The sequence below is a fragment of the Blastocystis hominis genome (assembly GCF_000151665.1).
Source record: "Blastocystis hominis, Singapore isolate B (sub-type 7) whole genome shotgun sequence assembly, scaffold_11".
NCBI classification, from domain to species: domain Eukaryota; class Bigyra; order Opalinata; family Blastocystidae; genus Blastocystis; species Blastocystis hominis.
Window position 1 is genome coordinate 229959 of NW_013171818.1, and position 15465 is coordinate 245423.

General features: G+C 39.1%; 4 protein-coding genes; all 4 read left to right on the forward strand.

Annotated features, from left to right (window-relative positions):
• Window positions 1–72: 72 nt before the first annotated feature.
• Window positions 73–1857, forward strand: GSBLH_T00001470001 (uncharacterized protein; the record flags this gene model as incomplete). XM_013039879.1 has 9 exons in its annotated part: window positions 73–401; window positions 433–523; window positions 555–796; window positions 828–1103; window positions 1133–1423; window positions 1453–1503; window positions 1534–1635; window positions 1666–1752; window positions 1783–1857. Exons 1-9 carry the CDS (start codon window positions 159–161, stop codon window positions 1855–1857), a joined length of 1458 nt encoding a protein of 485 aa, XP_012895333.1. The 5' UTR covers window positions 73–158.
• Window positions 1858–2175: 318 nt separating this feature from the next.
• Window positions 2176–3125, forward strand: GSBLH_T00001471001 (uncharacterized protein; the record flags this gene model as incomplete). The annotated part of the gene is made up of 2 exons (XM_013039880.1): window positions 2176–2317; window positions 2350–3125. 2 exons carry the CDS (start codon window positions 2176–2178, stop codon window positions 3123–3125), a joined length of 918 nt encoding a protein of 305 aa, XP_012895334.1.
• Window positions 3126–12151: 9026 nt separating this feature from the next.
• GSBLH_T00001473001 (uncharacterized protein) lies at window positions 12152–12748 on the forward strand (the record flags this gene model as incomplete). The annotated part of the gene is made up of 1 exon (XM_013039881.1): window positions 12152–12748. One exon carries the CDS (start codon window positions 12152–12154, stop codon window positions 12746–12748), a length of 597 nt encoding a protein of 198 aa, XP_012895335.1.
• Window positions 12749–14134: 1386 nt separating this feature from the next.
• On the forward strand, window positions 14135–14518 carry GSBLH_T00001474001 (uncharacterized protein; the record flags this gene model as incomplete). The annotated part of the gene is made up of 2 exons (XM_013039882.1): window positions 14135–14243; window positions 14268–14518. 2 exons carry the CDS (start codon window positions 14135–14137, stop codon window positions 14516–14518), a joined length of 360 nt encoding a protein of 119 aa, XP_012895336.1.
• Window positions 14519–15465: the final 947 nt, after the last annotated feature.

Sequence of the window (15465 nt, forward strand, 5' to 3'; positions counted from 1 at the left end):
TTGGATTGTTTGTTGGACGAATATTCGAGGAGAACGGAGGAAGTCAGGATAAACTCAAATTTGAATTTAAGTGAAAGAGTGACGGTGAAATGAGTCACCACTGTCTTGAATCGCGTGATTCTGTATCGTCACTCAATATAAGTCCGTTAAAACCTGACATGTCGTCAATCCATGAGATTGCGGAGGAGCTCTCACGGAGTGGAAGCATATCCACTCCGAGAGCCGAACTGCTATTTGACAGACCTGGAAGATATAGTAGTGAGTGTGGCGTTGTAAACAGCACGGATCTTGTTTCAGATATCCGTAATTCCCTTGTCCGAAACCAACGGAACATTGGAAATGGAGCAGGATCCGCTTTTACTCCCATTGCAAAGCGAGTGCATTCCGACAACCAAACACCTGTAAGAAGTATAGAATATTCGATAACTGCAGAGCCCATACATTCAGAAGTCATTGCGGTTTGATTCTTCCACAGAGTCGTCTCCTTTTATGTCTCGAAACACATCTTCGATAATGGATGACCGTATTTGTGTAATTGATTGTGTTAGTTCTAGTCGAGATCGTGCCAGTGGACACCAATCACGACTTTGTAGTTTTGGACGTAGAAATTAATGGAATCCGCAGTCTCACTCTAGTCATGCCCTCCGCTAAACAGCGAATACGAGAAGGAGTTCATCACAGTGAAGAACCTGGGCGAGGGCAATTTCACGATGGTGGATTTTGTGATCAGCAAAAGCGTCAAAAAAGCGTACGCCATCAAACGCAGCAAAGAAAAAGTCCTCAAAACGACCGACCGGTTCTCCTCTTTCCACCTCCTCTCATCCTAGCCACCGCTTTCTCAAAGAAGTCCAGATGTTCGAAGAAGTTCGCGACTGTCCCCACCTCGTCCAATACTACAAATGCTGGCAAGAAGACTGTATTTCTCTCTCTCTTTTCCTTTTTTTAACCTTCTAGCGTTCATGTACATCCTCATGGAGTGCTGCGCTCGCGGCAATCTCACCGTCTCTTTCTCTCTCTCTCTGACTCACATCCAGTCCTTTCTCGCTCGCCAATCCTCCATCTCCGAGCCCTTCATCTGGGTTCTCCTCCACACCGTCCTCCAAGTCGGTTCCACGTTTCTACTTTTCAACAGGCGCTCACGTTTCTCCATTCTCATCGCGTCGTTCACCTCGATTTAAAGCCCGACAATCTTCTCTTCGACGACCTCGGCCGTCTCCGCATCGGCGACTTCGGCTGCGCCGCGCACTTCGACGAGCTCAGCGTGTTCAGTGATCGACGCTACATGGCTTTGGAAGGCCTCGAAGACCGCATCACGCCCAATCGCGATCTCTTCTCTCTCGGACTCATCGCCTATCAGCTCATGTCCCACGAGGATTTACCCGTCTCAGGCGAACGCTGGACCGCGTTACGGCAAGAAAATGGGGTATTCCAGAAATCGGGACTTTTTTTTAGATCCCCTCGGTAGCGGGATATTCGAGTCGGCTGAACCGAATGGTGCGAAATGTGCGGGTTATCCGCGGGGATGAGCGGTAGATGACGGCGCCGACGAATGGGCGGAGTGCGGCGGAGTTCCTGGAGGAGGTGCCGGGGAATGTGGGCGCGCTGGAGAGCGAGGTGAGGTCGATGATTCGATCGGTGGGAGAGCAGAGGGAGATTGATGATTAGACATGTCCATCGGTGGTGGAGACGTCGAAGGTGCCTCGGAAGAAGTCGCTGCGAATAAAGACGGAATCAACGGATTTGGGAGATATGGTGGGGATGGAGGGACATGATGAGATGTAGTTGGAGGAGCGGTCGAATATGACGACGCCGGTGGACGTGATTCAGAGCTCGTATTCTGCAATGTTCAAGTTTTGATGTTTACTATTGTTTCAAGGCGGGATCTTCGGAACTCGTCATTCTCTTCTATTTTCAATTTTCATTGGATTTGTTTGTTTTACACATTCTGCACGACGGGGCCCATTCTGGAGTGACTCAGGAAGCGGATTTCACTCCCAGAGAAATCGCGTGGCATTAATCGAGCACAAAACGAAGATGATTTCTTTCAACATGCACAGGGAGTAGACCTTCTGGGACGTGCAATGGAGTCGATCTACGCCCTCAATTGCCACACCATGGGCGTTTCGCCCACTTTTTTAAACAGCAAACCTCAAGATTTCATTCTCTCTCACACCTATGGACAAGAGCGTTGAGCCTGTCGCAGAGCGGAATGTCTTCAAGCGTACTCTACGCTTAGATGAAAAAGAGAGCGAGCTAGCGGTAAAAAAGCCAGCGCTTGTCAATCCGCTCCAGGACGCAAATAGCAATGTAAATCAAAGTGAGTAGACAGCAAATCACCGTAAGGAATAGAGCCCGTGACCCTTACGAACGAACTCGTTCCTGCGAAGCCAGCTGTGGCTCCCGCTCCTACAATTCAACAAATCGTGGACGAACACGACCGAAATGTTCAACTAAATTTCTCTCCCTACGCACAACGCATTGTCAATTCCTGGCTACGAACAGAGGACAAATTCCGAAGCTTACCGAATTATTTAGATGGTCAGACCGATGTGAAGAGCTATATGCGTGAAACGCTCATCGACTGGATTGTGGAAATGAACAGTCACTTCCGCCACCGCCGTGAAACGTTATATCTATGCGTAAACATTATCGACCGCTACGTAGCTGCCACGATCCGCGAAAAGAAGGACATGGTGTCTCGCACCAATTACCAGCTCGTTGGCGTGAGTGCCTATCTGATCGCCTCGAAATACGAAGAAATCTACTATCCAGAAATCCGAATGATTCTCCAGTTCGCAGATAATGTCTACTCGGAAGACGACGTGAAGAAAATGGAGCTGAAAATCGTGAACATGCTTAAATACGATCTCACAATCCCCACCACAAACAAGTTTTTAGGGCGATTCCTGCGCGTAGCGTCGAGAGTGAGCGAGTCATGCGTAGTTATCCTCGAACAACGACGTGCACTACATGTGCTATTTCATCTGCGATCGGATGCTGCAGAGCATCAGCATGTTGGCGTGGAAGCCTTCCGTGCAGGCCGCAGCCGCGATTTATCTGGCCCGGAAGTACTTCGGGTATACGGACAGTTGGGTGAGGGAACGCAGGGAGGGAGTGATGGGTAGAACAAAAGCTTTGAGGAGTTTACGGGGGTGAAGAAGTCGGAGCTGATCGGATGTGCGTCCGCGATCCACAGTCTGATTATGAAGCCGAACAAGCTGCATGCCTGTGAGAACAAGTACAAGGGCAGTCGGTTTAACCATATTTATAACAGCATTCCGCATAAAAGCAAATGATGTGTTTGTTGGGAAGGAAATGAGAATAGCATGGTGAGATGGAGCAGAGTTTGAATGATCTTTGGGAAGGTGAATGGTGGGTAGAATTTGCAGAAACAGGTATAAGAAATGGAAAGATGGTATGCATGAAGTGAGTGTAGACAGAAAGAGTACGTATTTATTCATGGATGGATGTTGTTTTTTGAAGTTTCTATTATGGTTTTGAAAATAGTGCGGGTTTCGATTACTAGGAAAATAGAATGTACAGCGGTAGTAAAAAGCATTGATTGATGGAGATTTTGGTTCAGGGATTGTCTTGATATACAAGGATTTATGTAATTTATTTTCCGATTGTGAAGCATTGATGGTAGTGTGAGTACACTTATGGCTGTAAACATGGAAAGGGACAGAAACAAAAAAACAGTGCTTATTTGTACTAGCACAAATTGTAGTCATTTTGTAATGATCCACTTAAAAACAATTGTGTTGTGTGTGTCTATTATTATATGAATAGCTTCTTTTACAATAATGAAAAATAATAACAAGGGCACAGAAAATAATGGAAACAATATATCCGATAAAAAAGAAATAGAATAGACTTGAATTGACAAACTAGATCATAATGCACTTTGATTATCTCATAATTGCTCTGTTATTGTTTTTTTGAAAGCATTATTCAGTGATATTGAAATAATTGAATTATAATTCGACTGAGATGAATAACAGGAAATAGCATGAGGAACAAAAATGGACATAATAATTAGTAAGATATTGGAATCTATTCTAGATATTCCATTAATTATCACTACCCATATATCTTTTATTTGTTAGTCATTCATTTCGATTTGAGTAATAGGACTTTATAGAGATGGTATTTCTAAAACACAACTTTAGCCATTTACTTATTTGCATGTTTGTTGATGGTTGGACTGAAGTGGTTGTTGTTGTTGTTGTTGTTGTTGTTATTTCGGTCATTTCTCAAAGGAACAATGGAATGATTTTGAGGATATCCATAATAGGAAATAAGATAAGCATACATTGAATAATCTATCTGAATGGGACTATAAAATGAATAATCAAGAATCTATTCCTACAAATTATACGTATTCACCAAGTGTCTATTACTGTTCTAATAGTCGTAGATTAGATTTAGGAATATTTGTCACAACCAGTATAATTTCAAGATTTGATCAATTGCATTGGTTTTATTTTTTTCCATACGGTGTGAAGTTGAATGATATGGGTAGATCGATTCATATTGGACATAATCAAATCATGATTAGAGTTGTTTCATTGAATGGATAAGAGAATAGAATAGGGATAAATGCATAGTATTATAATTAGTTTTTCTTATTGAACTGACCTTTAAATGCTATCATGATTATGCTGTACATTCTCGTTGCTAAGGAATGGAATGATAACTCTTTTGAGGGGTCATGAACAGTGTAGAAGTTTTTGGACTGAATACTATGTGATAGTAATTGTTGTCTGTATGTTTGAATTATTGTAAGAGTTTATGGAATGAGAAAAGAATAGCAAGTGGAGAAATGCTTGTATAAATGCTGAGTCTTGGCACTTTACACCAGAAATTTAACAAAACAGTAATGTGAGAAGGAAGGAATAAAGATAGTGTTTGTTTCCTGGAATTACCATAAAGAATTGATAGTCTAATGACGTTCTGATTGCTAATTTGCATAGTGGAGTGGAAAGTATTACGTTATTTGTAAATGATAAATTGTTTGAAATCTGAAAGGTTTGCGTGAGTTTGGAATACTATGATACTACTGAAAACAAAGAGTCATTTATCGTATTGGATGAGTGGTGGAGAAGTGAAGAAATGATGGAAACGCAGATGGTTATATTGAGTGAGGAGATATAATTCGATGTGGCTTGATTTCGTCATGACTACTATTCATGATCACGCAATATACCGTTTTCATTGAGTCCAGTCTCATTAACTTTGATTAGAAGGATATTTCATTCCATCAAGGCGATAAGTTGTAGGAAAGCGAATCGTGGGTAATTTGAATGTGGTCGATCGTCAATTGAACCCAAATCGAATAAAGAAATAGATAATAAGCAGAAAGAAGTTCTGAGTAAAAAACAAAAATAGAAATTGGTATTAACACATACCTTTTATACACAGTACGCGAATGGAAATATAGAAATGGCTTCAAATTAGTCACAATGCAGATTCACATGTCTATATAAATCGATATAAGTATTTAACAACAACTGATCGCCATTCCCTACCAAAGACTGTTCTTGCTAAATGTAATATACAAGTATTCGTTCCTCGAATGCAATTTGAAGTATTTAACAAGATCTCCAAGTGAAACTTGGCTTAACCGAATAAATGGTTGTGTGTGTTTTTAGCCCAATGATTCTGTATTTGGTACTGAGTGTTTTTGATATAGAACATTTATAGTGGTGTTTTTCTTGGAATGGTGGATTGGATGGAATGAAGGAAGAGAGATTGATTTATGAATGGAAGAAGGTGAATGAAATGAATGTTTGTGGTATTGTATAAAAATAGAAGATCCCTGCAGTTTGCAGGTCGGAACGAAATGATAATAAAACACATGCTTGAATGACTAGTTATTGTTGAGCTGTGATTGAAAGCAGTTGTATAATGAAATTGAGTATTACTAAAGAGTTCAGACACTACATATTATAAAAGAACGAAATACGAATGTAGTTTTAACCCTTTCTCTTAACTCAAAATGGCCATTAACGCCAAAGGAATAGTCAAGAAGAGGGTTTTCTGGTTATTCCTTTACGAATGCTTTTTCTTATCCTGTTAATTAGAAGTTCTAGATATCGCACATGGATTAATAGAGATGGAAATATAGTGAATATTAATATTATTTGGTTTTGTTGATAAGAACCACAATCATCAATGGATACATATTATATTGTAGCAGCTTATGCTGTAAAATACGTTTACAGCAGATTGCTAGAAATATAATCGGTACAGCTTAAATAATATGGAAAATGGAATGAAATCATCAAGTCAGTTGAATCAATTTTGTTAAGAATCAATTTAGAGTGAAACACTGAGGGAAAGTAAGTGGTCTTTCGGTCAAATTTGCGGATATTGAATCTAAATTATTATAAGTGTCGATGAATAGTATTGTGATAAACAAACAATAAGTAGAAATACGTAAGACAATAACTGATCACTCTGCTAACAAAACTAATATGTACAACGTGAAAGGGAATTTCTTTATATGATGTTATCAATAGTAATGTGCTATTTCGTTGTTATCTCCGGAAAACGGCCAATTAGAATTTCAAATGGCATATTTTAGTGTTAGAAATGAGAAACTGACAATAGATGCGAAGTATATGGAAAATACACGAAGTCTATTTGGAAACAACGAAACCTACAATTTGGACATTTTCCTGACATTATAGGAAATTCCTTCGAAGCAAATCGAAAGTGACTTAACCAGTTGGATAACAAAGCCAAAACAAAACTATTCTTGAGCCCTATTATTTCGGTGGATTATATTGAGATAGCGAAATACACTACTGAAACTGTTTTCTACTGTGCTCCTTTAGAACTAGCTACAAAGCTCTGATAACACCAATAATAGTGTTATAAACACAGACTAGCTTAGGAAATCTTGTTTCAAAGACACTCCATTCTCAAGTGTTCAAGAAAACAAAAACACAATCAAAATAGCGTTCTTCACTTCTCATATAATTGTATTAGCTATTAATGTGTGTGAATACCCAACCAAAAATAACAAAGCTTCCCAAAATAAACAATGGAATGTATTTGTGGAATTGCAATGAATCGACATATTTCCTATCGAATGCTCCACCACTCAATTGATAATGGTTCATTTTTGAATATTCACTTTGAAAATAGCAAGACATATTTGATAGAAGAAATATGAAAAATCGAGAAGCAAATAGAACCACTTTTGCTGGAATTTAAGAAGCAGGCATTTCTAGCTCGACTTACACCATGTATACATACTCCAAAATTTCCAATAGAAAAATAGAATTGTGTTTCGGCGATATTTAAACTGGATATTAAACTGAGTGTGCTTTTGGATTTTCTCATAATTTTTTTATTTTGGTCAAATAAAATGGTAGAAGAATGTATTGTGTTATCTTCCATGCTAATGAATAGCCTATTTGACTGAAATTCGCTTCACCGAGTATCTGCTGGACGGATACGGTACGCTCGGCCACCCTGAAACCCTGGTCAAGGGTGGAATCAAATACACTGTTCAGCGATTCCAGGGAAAGCACAAGAACGAATTTCTATTGCGCTCAGAAACTGATGATATGTATCTGTTTGAAAATAACGTACTGAAACAAGAATGGAAGGAGGACGAGAATGGGAAGAAATCGGAGGAGTTTATTCGATACAAGAATGGTCGAGCCGATTTCAGTCAGCGATTCGAGTATATTTTGGAACAAATGAATAACAAACGTTTTGTTTACCACAAGAAAGGACTTCGAATGGAAATCTGGTCAGTTAGAACGGGGCATTTGCTGTATCACGGAGGGTACAACGAAAGACGAATGAAAGAAGGCTGGGGCATCGAATACGATGAAGAAAGCGGAAATGTGGCTGTGGAAGGGATGTGGAGCAAAGGAGTATTGAAAGAAGTGATTCGATGTTTCAATGGAGATACGATGACCGAATTGAAGCGAAACGGAGCAGATAGTTTGGACCCAACGAAACGAATTCCGATCTATGTGGGTGGATTTCGCTATGATGAAGACAATGAACGATTTATTCGTGAAGGGAAAGGATGTCTGATTGATGAAAAGACTGGAATGGCAACTCGAGAATGTGAATGGAAAGATGGAAAGGAAGTGAGTGGAGTGGATCTGACTGATGGATGGTACGATCCAAAATTGAGGTAGGGTTTATCAACAGCCATGATTCCTAGACCTGATTCTGTTCCTGCTCCTGCTCCTGCTCCTGCTCCAAAACGCGAAGAACCTGCTCCTCTTCGATTCAACGTCACTGGATCTACAAAATGGACCGATGTGAGTTTGCAAGTGACCGATTTGACGATTTCATCGAATTGCTGTAACGATTTGAATGCATTGGATCTGAATCGATTCGAGTGGCTACGATCTATCGAAATCGGCGATGAATGTTTTGGATCAGTGCAAACATTCCAAATCGATGGATTGAATCGATTGAAAACGATCAAAATCGGAAGCAATTCATTTACTCAGGAAAAGAATTGGTATGGAGATGATAAATCGAAATCATTCCACATATTGAATTGTGGATCATTGGAATCCATTCAAATTGGTGAATTCAGTTTCAGTGATTTTGGAGGCGACTTTGAATTGAAGAATCTACCACAATTACGATCCATTCAAATTGGGACAATTGGAAGTAGGTCAGACAATTTCCTCTATAGTTCATTTATGATTCGAGGTATTGATATGATATAATGAATATTTGAATAATGCATAGATCTTCCAAATCTACAATCCATTACATTAGGTGATGCTGCATTTTATTGGTCCTTATCGACAATAATTGAAAGTATTGAATGCACTTGAATGAAATGATTGATATAGATCTTCCATCATTACAATCCATTCAACTCGGTATGTTTGCACTTGAAGGAAGAATGAATAATGATTCATCTTCATTGACACTTCGAAGTAATAATGAATTGATTGGTTATGATTTGTTTTGTAGATCTTCCAAATCTAACATCAATAACTTCTGAGTATTATAGTTTCCATCAACCTCGTTGGGTGACATTGGAAAGTATTTCTGAATATTGAATATTGATAGTATTTAGATATTCCAAATCTTCAAAATGTTGATCTACCTCGTTCATTCGAGTATATTCGATGGAAATCAATTTCGAGTATAGCTTGATTGATTTGATTTGATTCATAGATGTTTCTTCCATTCTCGCTGATCTGATATTGTCAACATCTATAGCATTAGTTCCTCAGATCTAAACAATTTAAATATATAATCCAATCACTGATCATTGATTATTATGCTTATTTTTTCTTTGTTTTCAACCCATACCGTCATTCTTAGGACTAAAATTTAGGATTTAACCTTAGATTGACTATTTTCCATAATTAAAACCCATATTAGTGTTGCTAGCATGTTCCAATCCTCTGTACAACCGATGATAAGAATGAAAATGAAGAGTTGATGAGAAATGGAAGAGCCATTCTGAGATAATCGAGTATTGTATAATGGTCTAAATAGAAATGCGATATTCTCGGCAACTCTTTAAATAATGAACGATTAAATAGATAATATCAAGTATATAAAATAAATTGTACTGAATAGTCTCATAATATAGTCATTATGAACAAGTATTCAAAAAATAAAATGACTGCAAATGTTATTCGTTGTTTCTATTCGATTTATGTGTAATGAATGACATTATCTTTCTGCAATCGCTCCAATAGTACTGCAAACAATAGTAATCTTTAGGAGTTAAAGATAAAAAAATAGTTCTAGTGTACTGTATTACTAGTATGATCAAAGTGATTGACAATTAGAAAAATAGTAAAATGGAATGACTGTAATAAAACTCGTTATGGATTATTGTGGTTGGATGGATGAGATATTACAGATATTCAAATCAACGTACTATTTTGAATTAGATTCAAAGGGTGTAAAATTGAATCTTCAGCAATAAAGGGTGAATATGGAATGTGTCCTCATATTCACCACACTATGTTGTTAAAATGTGTGTATAATTCAAGTTAACGATAAAATAACAAGTTTGTCCTAAAGAATCACAACGATCTCTGTATTCTAGAACATGTAGTGAAGTATTTCTCGAAAGAATCCACTCTCTTATCACATAATGATATGTTATTGCCTATTCTAGAATCGAATGAGCGATATCTTGTAAGTACAACTTCAGTAAGGTATTCAAGAAGATAGATAGATAGATAGATAGATATCATTGTCTATCTTCTATACATATATACATATATATATCTGAAAAGTAATAGTTTGATTGTTGTCTCCAACAAATAATCAGCCAGATATGTCTCACAGCTTGATATTGGACAACTACTCATTCCCATAGAGTCCATTCTTATGGATTTCAGCTTTATCATCAACAATACTGATATCACTATTAGTGAGTAATTCTATTCATCCTAATGAGTTGGGAACCAAAGCATTTCACTTTCATCAACCAACTCAAACAGCAAGTATTATGTATACTATTGTTATTCATGCTCGTAATAGAACAACATTGTGAATCACTTTGTATCCCTATTGAAGTGGTGTACAATTCGATCCTTCCTTTAAATAGGAGATATTCTGCATTATTTGGCAGGTGGGGGATACTATAAGGGATAGTATCCTCTGGCAATATAACAAACTCTGATAGGTTCAGAATGCATCAAAACGACAAAAACTGCACACCAACTATCCAAAAACCTAGAAACAGTGGAATATGAATATATCTCTATTTGTTCGTATAAAATATATTATGTATTCTACCTTATTTTGCTCAGTTCTTCAACGACACACCCACCTTTCTCACAAACTCTACTATTCGATTCTACTATACACATATCACATATTATTACTATAAATGATAACCCAAAAACTGCTTATCGCTAGCTTTTCCATTTTCATTCCTATCATCATATTCTACATACCCTATTTCTTTCTATCCCATCTAGATAAAATTCCAAATGAATAGAACGAAAAACAAAACGCTTCCACTGGAAACAACACTCTTCGATCTATTCATTCCACAATATCCCATTTCCACTCATCTCCTTCCACTTCACAGTAAAAACAACTCCCTCCCTATTCGAAATCTATTCTTCCACTCATACCCAATTTCAACACTATTTTCACAATTGCACAATTCCTGTGTATTTTTGAAATCATTTGTTTTACAATAAAAGCTATTAGCTTCGTCTTACTGGGTTTGAATGTATTCAAAATTTGGAATTGGACTTGTATGTCCTGTCTTTTGTTTTGTTTTCGGACTTCTATGTGTTTTTGTGTGTTGTGTTGTGGGAGTGTAAGTATTGTAGCTGGGATGGGTTCTGTCGTCAAGTTGGTGTGTTTGAAGAAGCTAGTGTAGTGTGCGCTATCGTTACTTTGACTAAACTGTGTGTGTGTGAAATATGCATCGTGAACGCATTCAATACCATAATGGCAGTGGACCCTGGTTCCATTTTTGCTGTGTGGAATGTGTTCCGAGTGAGGAATTTCTGTACTTCAAACTGTGCAACGTGGCGAACCCATTTATGCCATGTGCGACCGCGGATACATGGAGATAACTTGCAACGTGGGAGGTATCTGGTACAGGCACGACGTTCTTGCCTAGGATATCTGTTCTGTTTCTCGTATTTTCATTTTCATATTGTGAGGTGGTAGAGTGTGGTAGAGAGAACGGATTTGCGATGAGTGGAAGGGCAAACTATGGGAGCAAGAGCTGTAGGTTTGTAGAAGCGGAGCGTGTGTGGAACTTGGGAGAATGGGACAAGAAGGCGGAGTATGCGAACTGCTGTGGACACGGTCCTCGCCTCTGATTGATGGGAGCCGAGTGAACTGGAATGGCCAGTGGGAGCAGGCGAGTTCCAAGACGGTGCAGTTCTGCATTTGTGGGTCTGTGGAGCATGGGAAGGTGGAGGTGTGCGTGGTGCGGGCGTGTGGGAAGTGGTGGAATGGAAGAGAGGTGAGGTGCGTGGCGGTGGTGTTCCCCGCGGTTCTGTATGCGGTGTGTGTGGAATCAGGCGGAGGGCATTGAGTGGGACTGTGCGATGGCGATTACCGGATCCTTCCATGATCTCTGCACCGCCACGTGCGAGCTTCGCGCTCCCGCCACTTCCTCCTTCCTCTTTCCGCCGAACCGTCTGGTTCCCCGCGGGACGCGATGTGTGGGACGTGTTGGAGGGTGGGATCCCCGCGACTTCCTACACGCTGGAGTGCGTCCCGAGCGAAGTGGGCAGTGCCGAGTGGATGGGCAGGCAATTCGGAGTGTCCACGATGGCCACGTCGGAATTCGTTGGGTGTTGGTGGTGGACGGCGAGCCAACCTCCTCGCTCACCGGTTCGCTCTGGGTGTGGGTGTGGGTGTGGGTGTGAGTGAGCAGGAATCTGGTGGGCGATGGGGTGGGGTCCGTGGCTCCCTACGAAGGTGTGTAGAGTCGACCGGGCTCTCTGGATCTCTTCCTGTCCAACTGGGCGCAGAACGCCACCGTGGTCTCCGTCACCCAGCCCCTCCGCCTCCGCCTCCGCCTCCGCCTCCTCTTCCTCTTCGCCTACGACGTGACCGGCGCGCTCATCCGCGCCCACCTCGTCGATCACGCCTGGTGCGCCGTGGGTCGCGATGTTTCCACGTTTCCACGATCCAGACCGATTTGGCAGTTGCTGAGAGAAAGAGAAAGAGAGAAATGGTTGCGGTGTTTGGTTTGGAAGATGGATGGATGGATGGATGGATGGATGGAATTGTAGAGATGTGGAATGGTTGAAGCGTTGTAGGATTTGAATGAGAATGGAAAATGTGTTTAGGAAGGAAAGAAAGAAAATGTAGATTTAGAGTGTGTAGGGTGTTGGAATGATTTAGAAACATGAACAGAATAATCCAGAACGAGGAACCAAACGACTCTAGTTGATAGGAATAATAATAGAGTGCTGTGAGTTGATAGTTGAAACAAAGATAGAAAGAAAGAAAGTGTATTTAGAGTTAGTTGGTTGGTTTAGGATAAGGAAATGATAGAAAATGGAGTGAATGGTTAACGATGTGCGAAGATAGGTTCTTTGTGTGAAAATCACTGGATCAAAACCAATTTCCATTCCATTTGATTTGATTCGATTTACTAGTTTGAATTGCTTTCAAACCCAACCATTCCCAAGTCAAAATGATTTGGCTAGAATCATGGATGGATAGATTGGATTATCGAAATAATGATAATAATAATAATAATGATAATATAGACTATTTAGACAAAGTGGAGTGAGCAACCAAATCCTTGTTTCATAACACGATTTCACTATGATATCATAAATATACAACCTATACAGACATAGTAGACAACAAAATGGATTTTTCCATTCTGAGTGTTTCCAAACAATCCTGATATTATTATTATTATAAATATCTATACCTCCGAACTATTTCAACCACAAAAATGTGAACAAAATGATGCGAAACACAAGTGAGTACTTCACTTGGAAATCTTGGATCCAATGTGTATATGGTAGCACTCTATCATAATTTTTAAATATGAAGAATACTTAGGTGTAAAGAAACAAACTGATCTCCCTGTTTTCTTCATAAATTCTTTATATTTGGTTACAAATTACGGATTCAAAGAGTAGAGGCTAAGGATATGTGATTCCAAATAGGTAGAATGCAAGAACTTAAGGGAAGCGAATTTCTCCTGAACGGTTACATAACGCTTGGTAAAGCAAAGGAAATCACTATTGGCGGCTGCAAGTATAGCTTCCAATGTTATCAAGGCGATCACGAGGATGAATACACGTTGACGAGAGCTGGGAAGGTTTGCCTATTCCAAAATGGCATACTGAAGATGTGCTTTGAGGTGGATGCGAACGGGAGCGAAATCGGTGACTTCACGCGATTTGAAAATGGATGTGTCGCTTTTGTCCAATCTTTTGACGAAATTCTGGATCAGCACTATTTTCATCGTATAATAAACCATGTCCGAGGCGAGCGTATGGAAATCTATTCGCATGCGAGTGATCACCTGATTTATCATGGTGAATTCAATGAGAAGCGAGAGAGAGAAGGATGGGGCATCCAATATGACGATAAAACGGGTGCCATGCTGCTTGAGGGGATATGGAAGGGTAACAAGCTGGTGGAGATCATCCGCAAAATCGAAGGAACCATTATGATTGAGTTCAAGCGAAGCGGGAATAACACCATCGCTTCGAATCGAATTCCCCTCTATGTGGGTGAATTCGTGTATGATGAATCGAAAGAATCGTTTCTTCGAAATGGTTGAGGATACTGGATCGATGAAGAAACTCGGATTGCTACTCGCGAAGTGGAATGGAAAGATGGAGTGGAAGTGAGTGGAAGAGATCTCTATGATGGATGGCATATTCATTCATTCATTCATTCACTCAATATTACTTGTTTATTTAATACTATTGCTATGTTAATTACATTGCATTTCACATTGTTTGTTGATCAAATAGAAAGCAAGGTTTTCATTCATAGGATTCATGGATTCTATCCATTATCATATTATTCAATCGATTGTTTTGTTTAATGATACTATGATTCCTATTCACCATTTCAATCTATGAACCACATTCCTTTCTCTGCAATATCATTCTTTGTACTCAATATGGATGATCATTGTGACAGAAGAGAATCGAAGTATCAACAGAGAATCAATACAATATACCACTTGTCAAATAGAAATGATGGATTTTGCATTCTACATACTACTGCCATCCTCTCTATTACGAATCTAACCATTCCAACAGTATTCACTATTGTGAGTTCGATTGTTGCAAAACAAGATTAACAACCACATAATTGATATATTTTGAAGAGCATATATCCATTATAGACTTAATAGAACAGCCATTCTGACAGGAGAGAGTAAAGGTGATCAAAATGTGTAATAATTTACAATTATAGCTATAAGTATCTGAAAATAACACAAGAATAAATGAATAGATGGAAATGCACCGAAATAAAGAAAAATAGAAATGGGTGGAGAAAATGAGATTTTATCCTATGTATTCTAGTTTATAACACACCAGCATATCAAAGACATACACAATAATCCATGACGTGTGTTCTATCGAGAAATAATGAAACAGATCTTGTTTCCAAAATAACCGTTTTACCATATTTCTTTTTATTTCCATGCAAAACATTGCTGATTTTGTCAATTCTGCTATTAATAACTGTTATGTTCGTAGATTTATTATTCAAAATATGCAGGGATGTTTGGGTAAAATGAAACCAAATGGCTGGATTTCACTCATTTTGAGTAATAGAGAATGTATAGTATTGCAATTTGATAATAGAGTATTCATAAATCAAGGATTTATGGTCAATGAACAGAAAGTGTTGAAAGTGTTCGAAAATCATCAAATTGGTGCTATTTCATATAATGAAGAACAATCCATAGAAGTAGAGGGGATAGTGGATTTGGATCATGGGAGTCGATTTGAAGGATTGATATTGACAGAAAACAAGTTT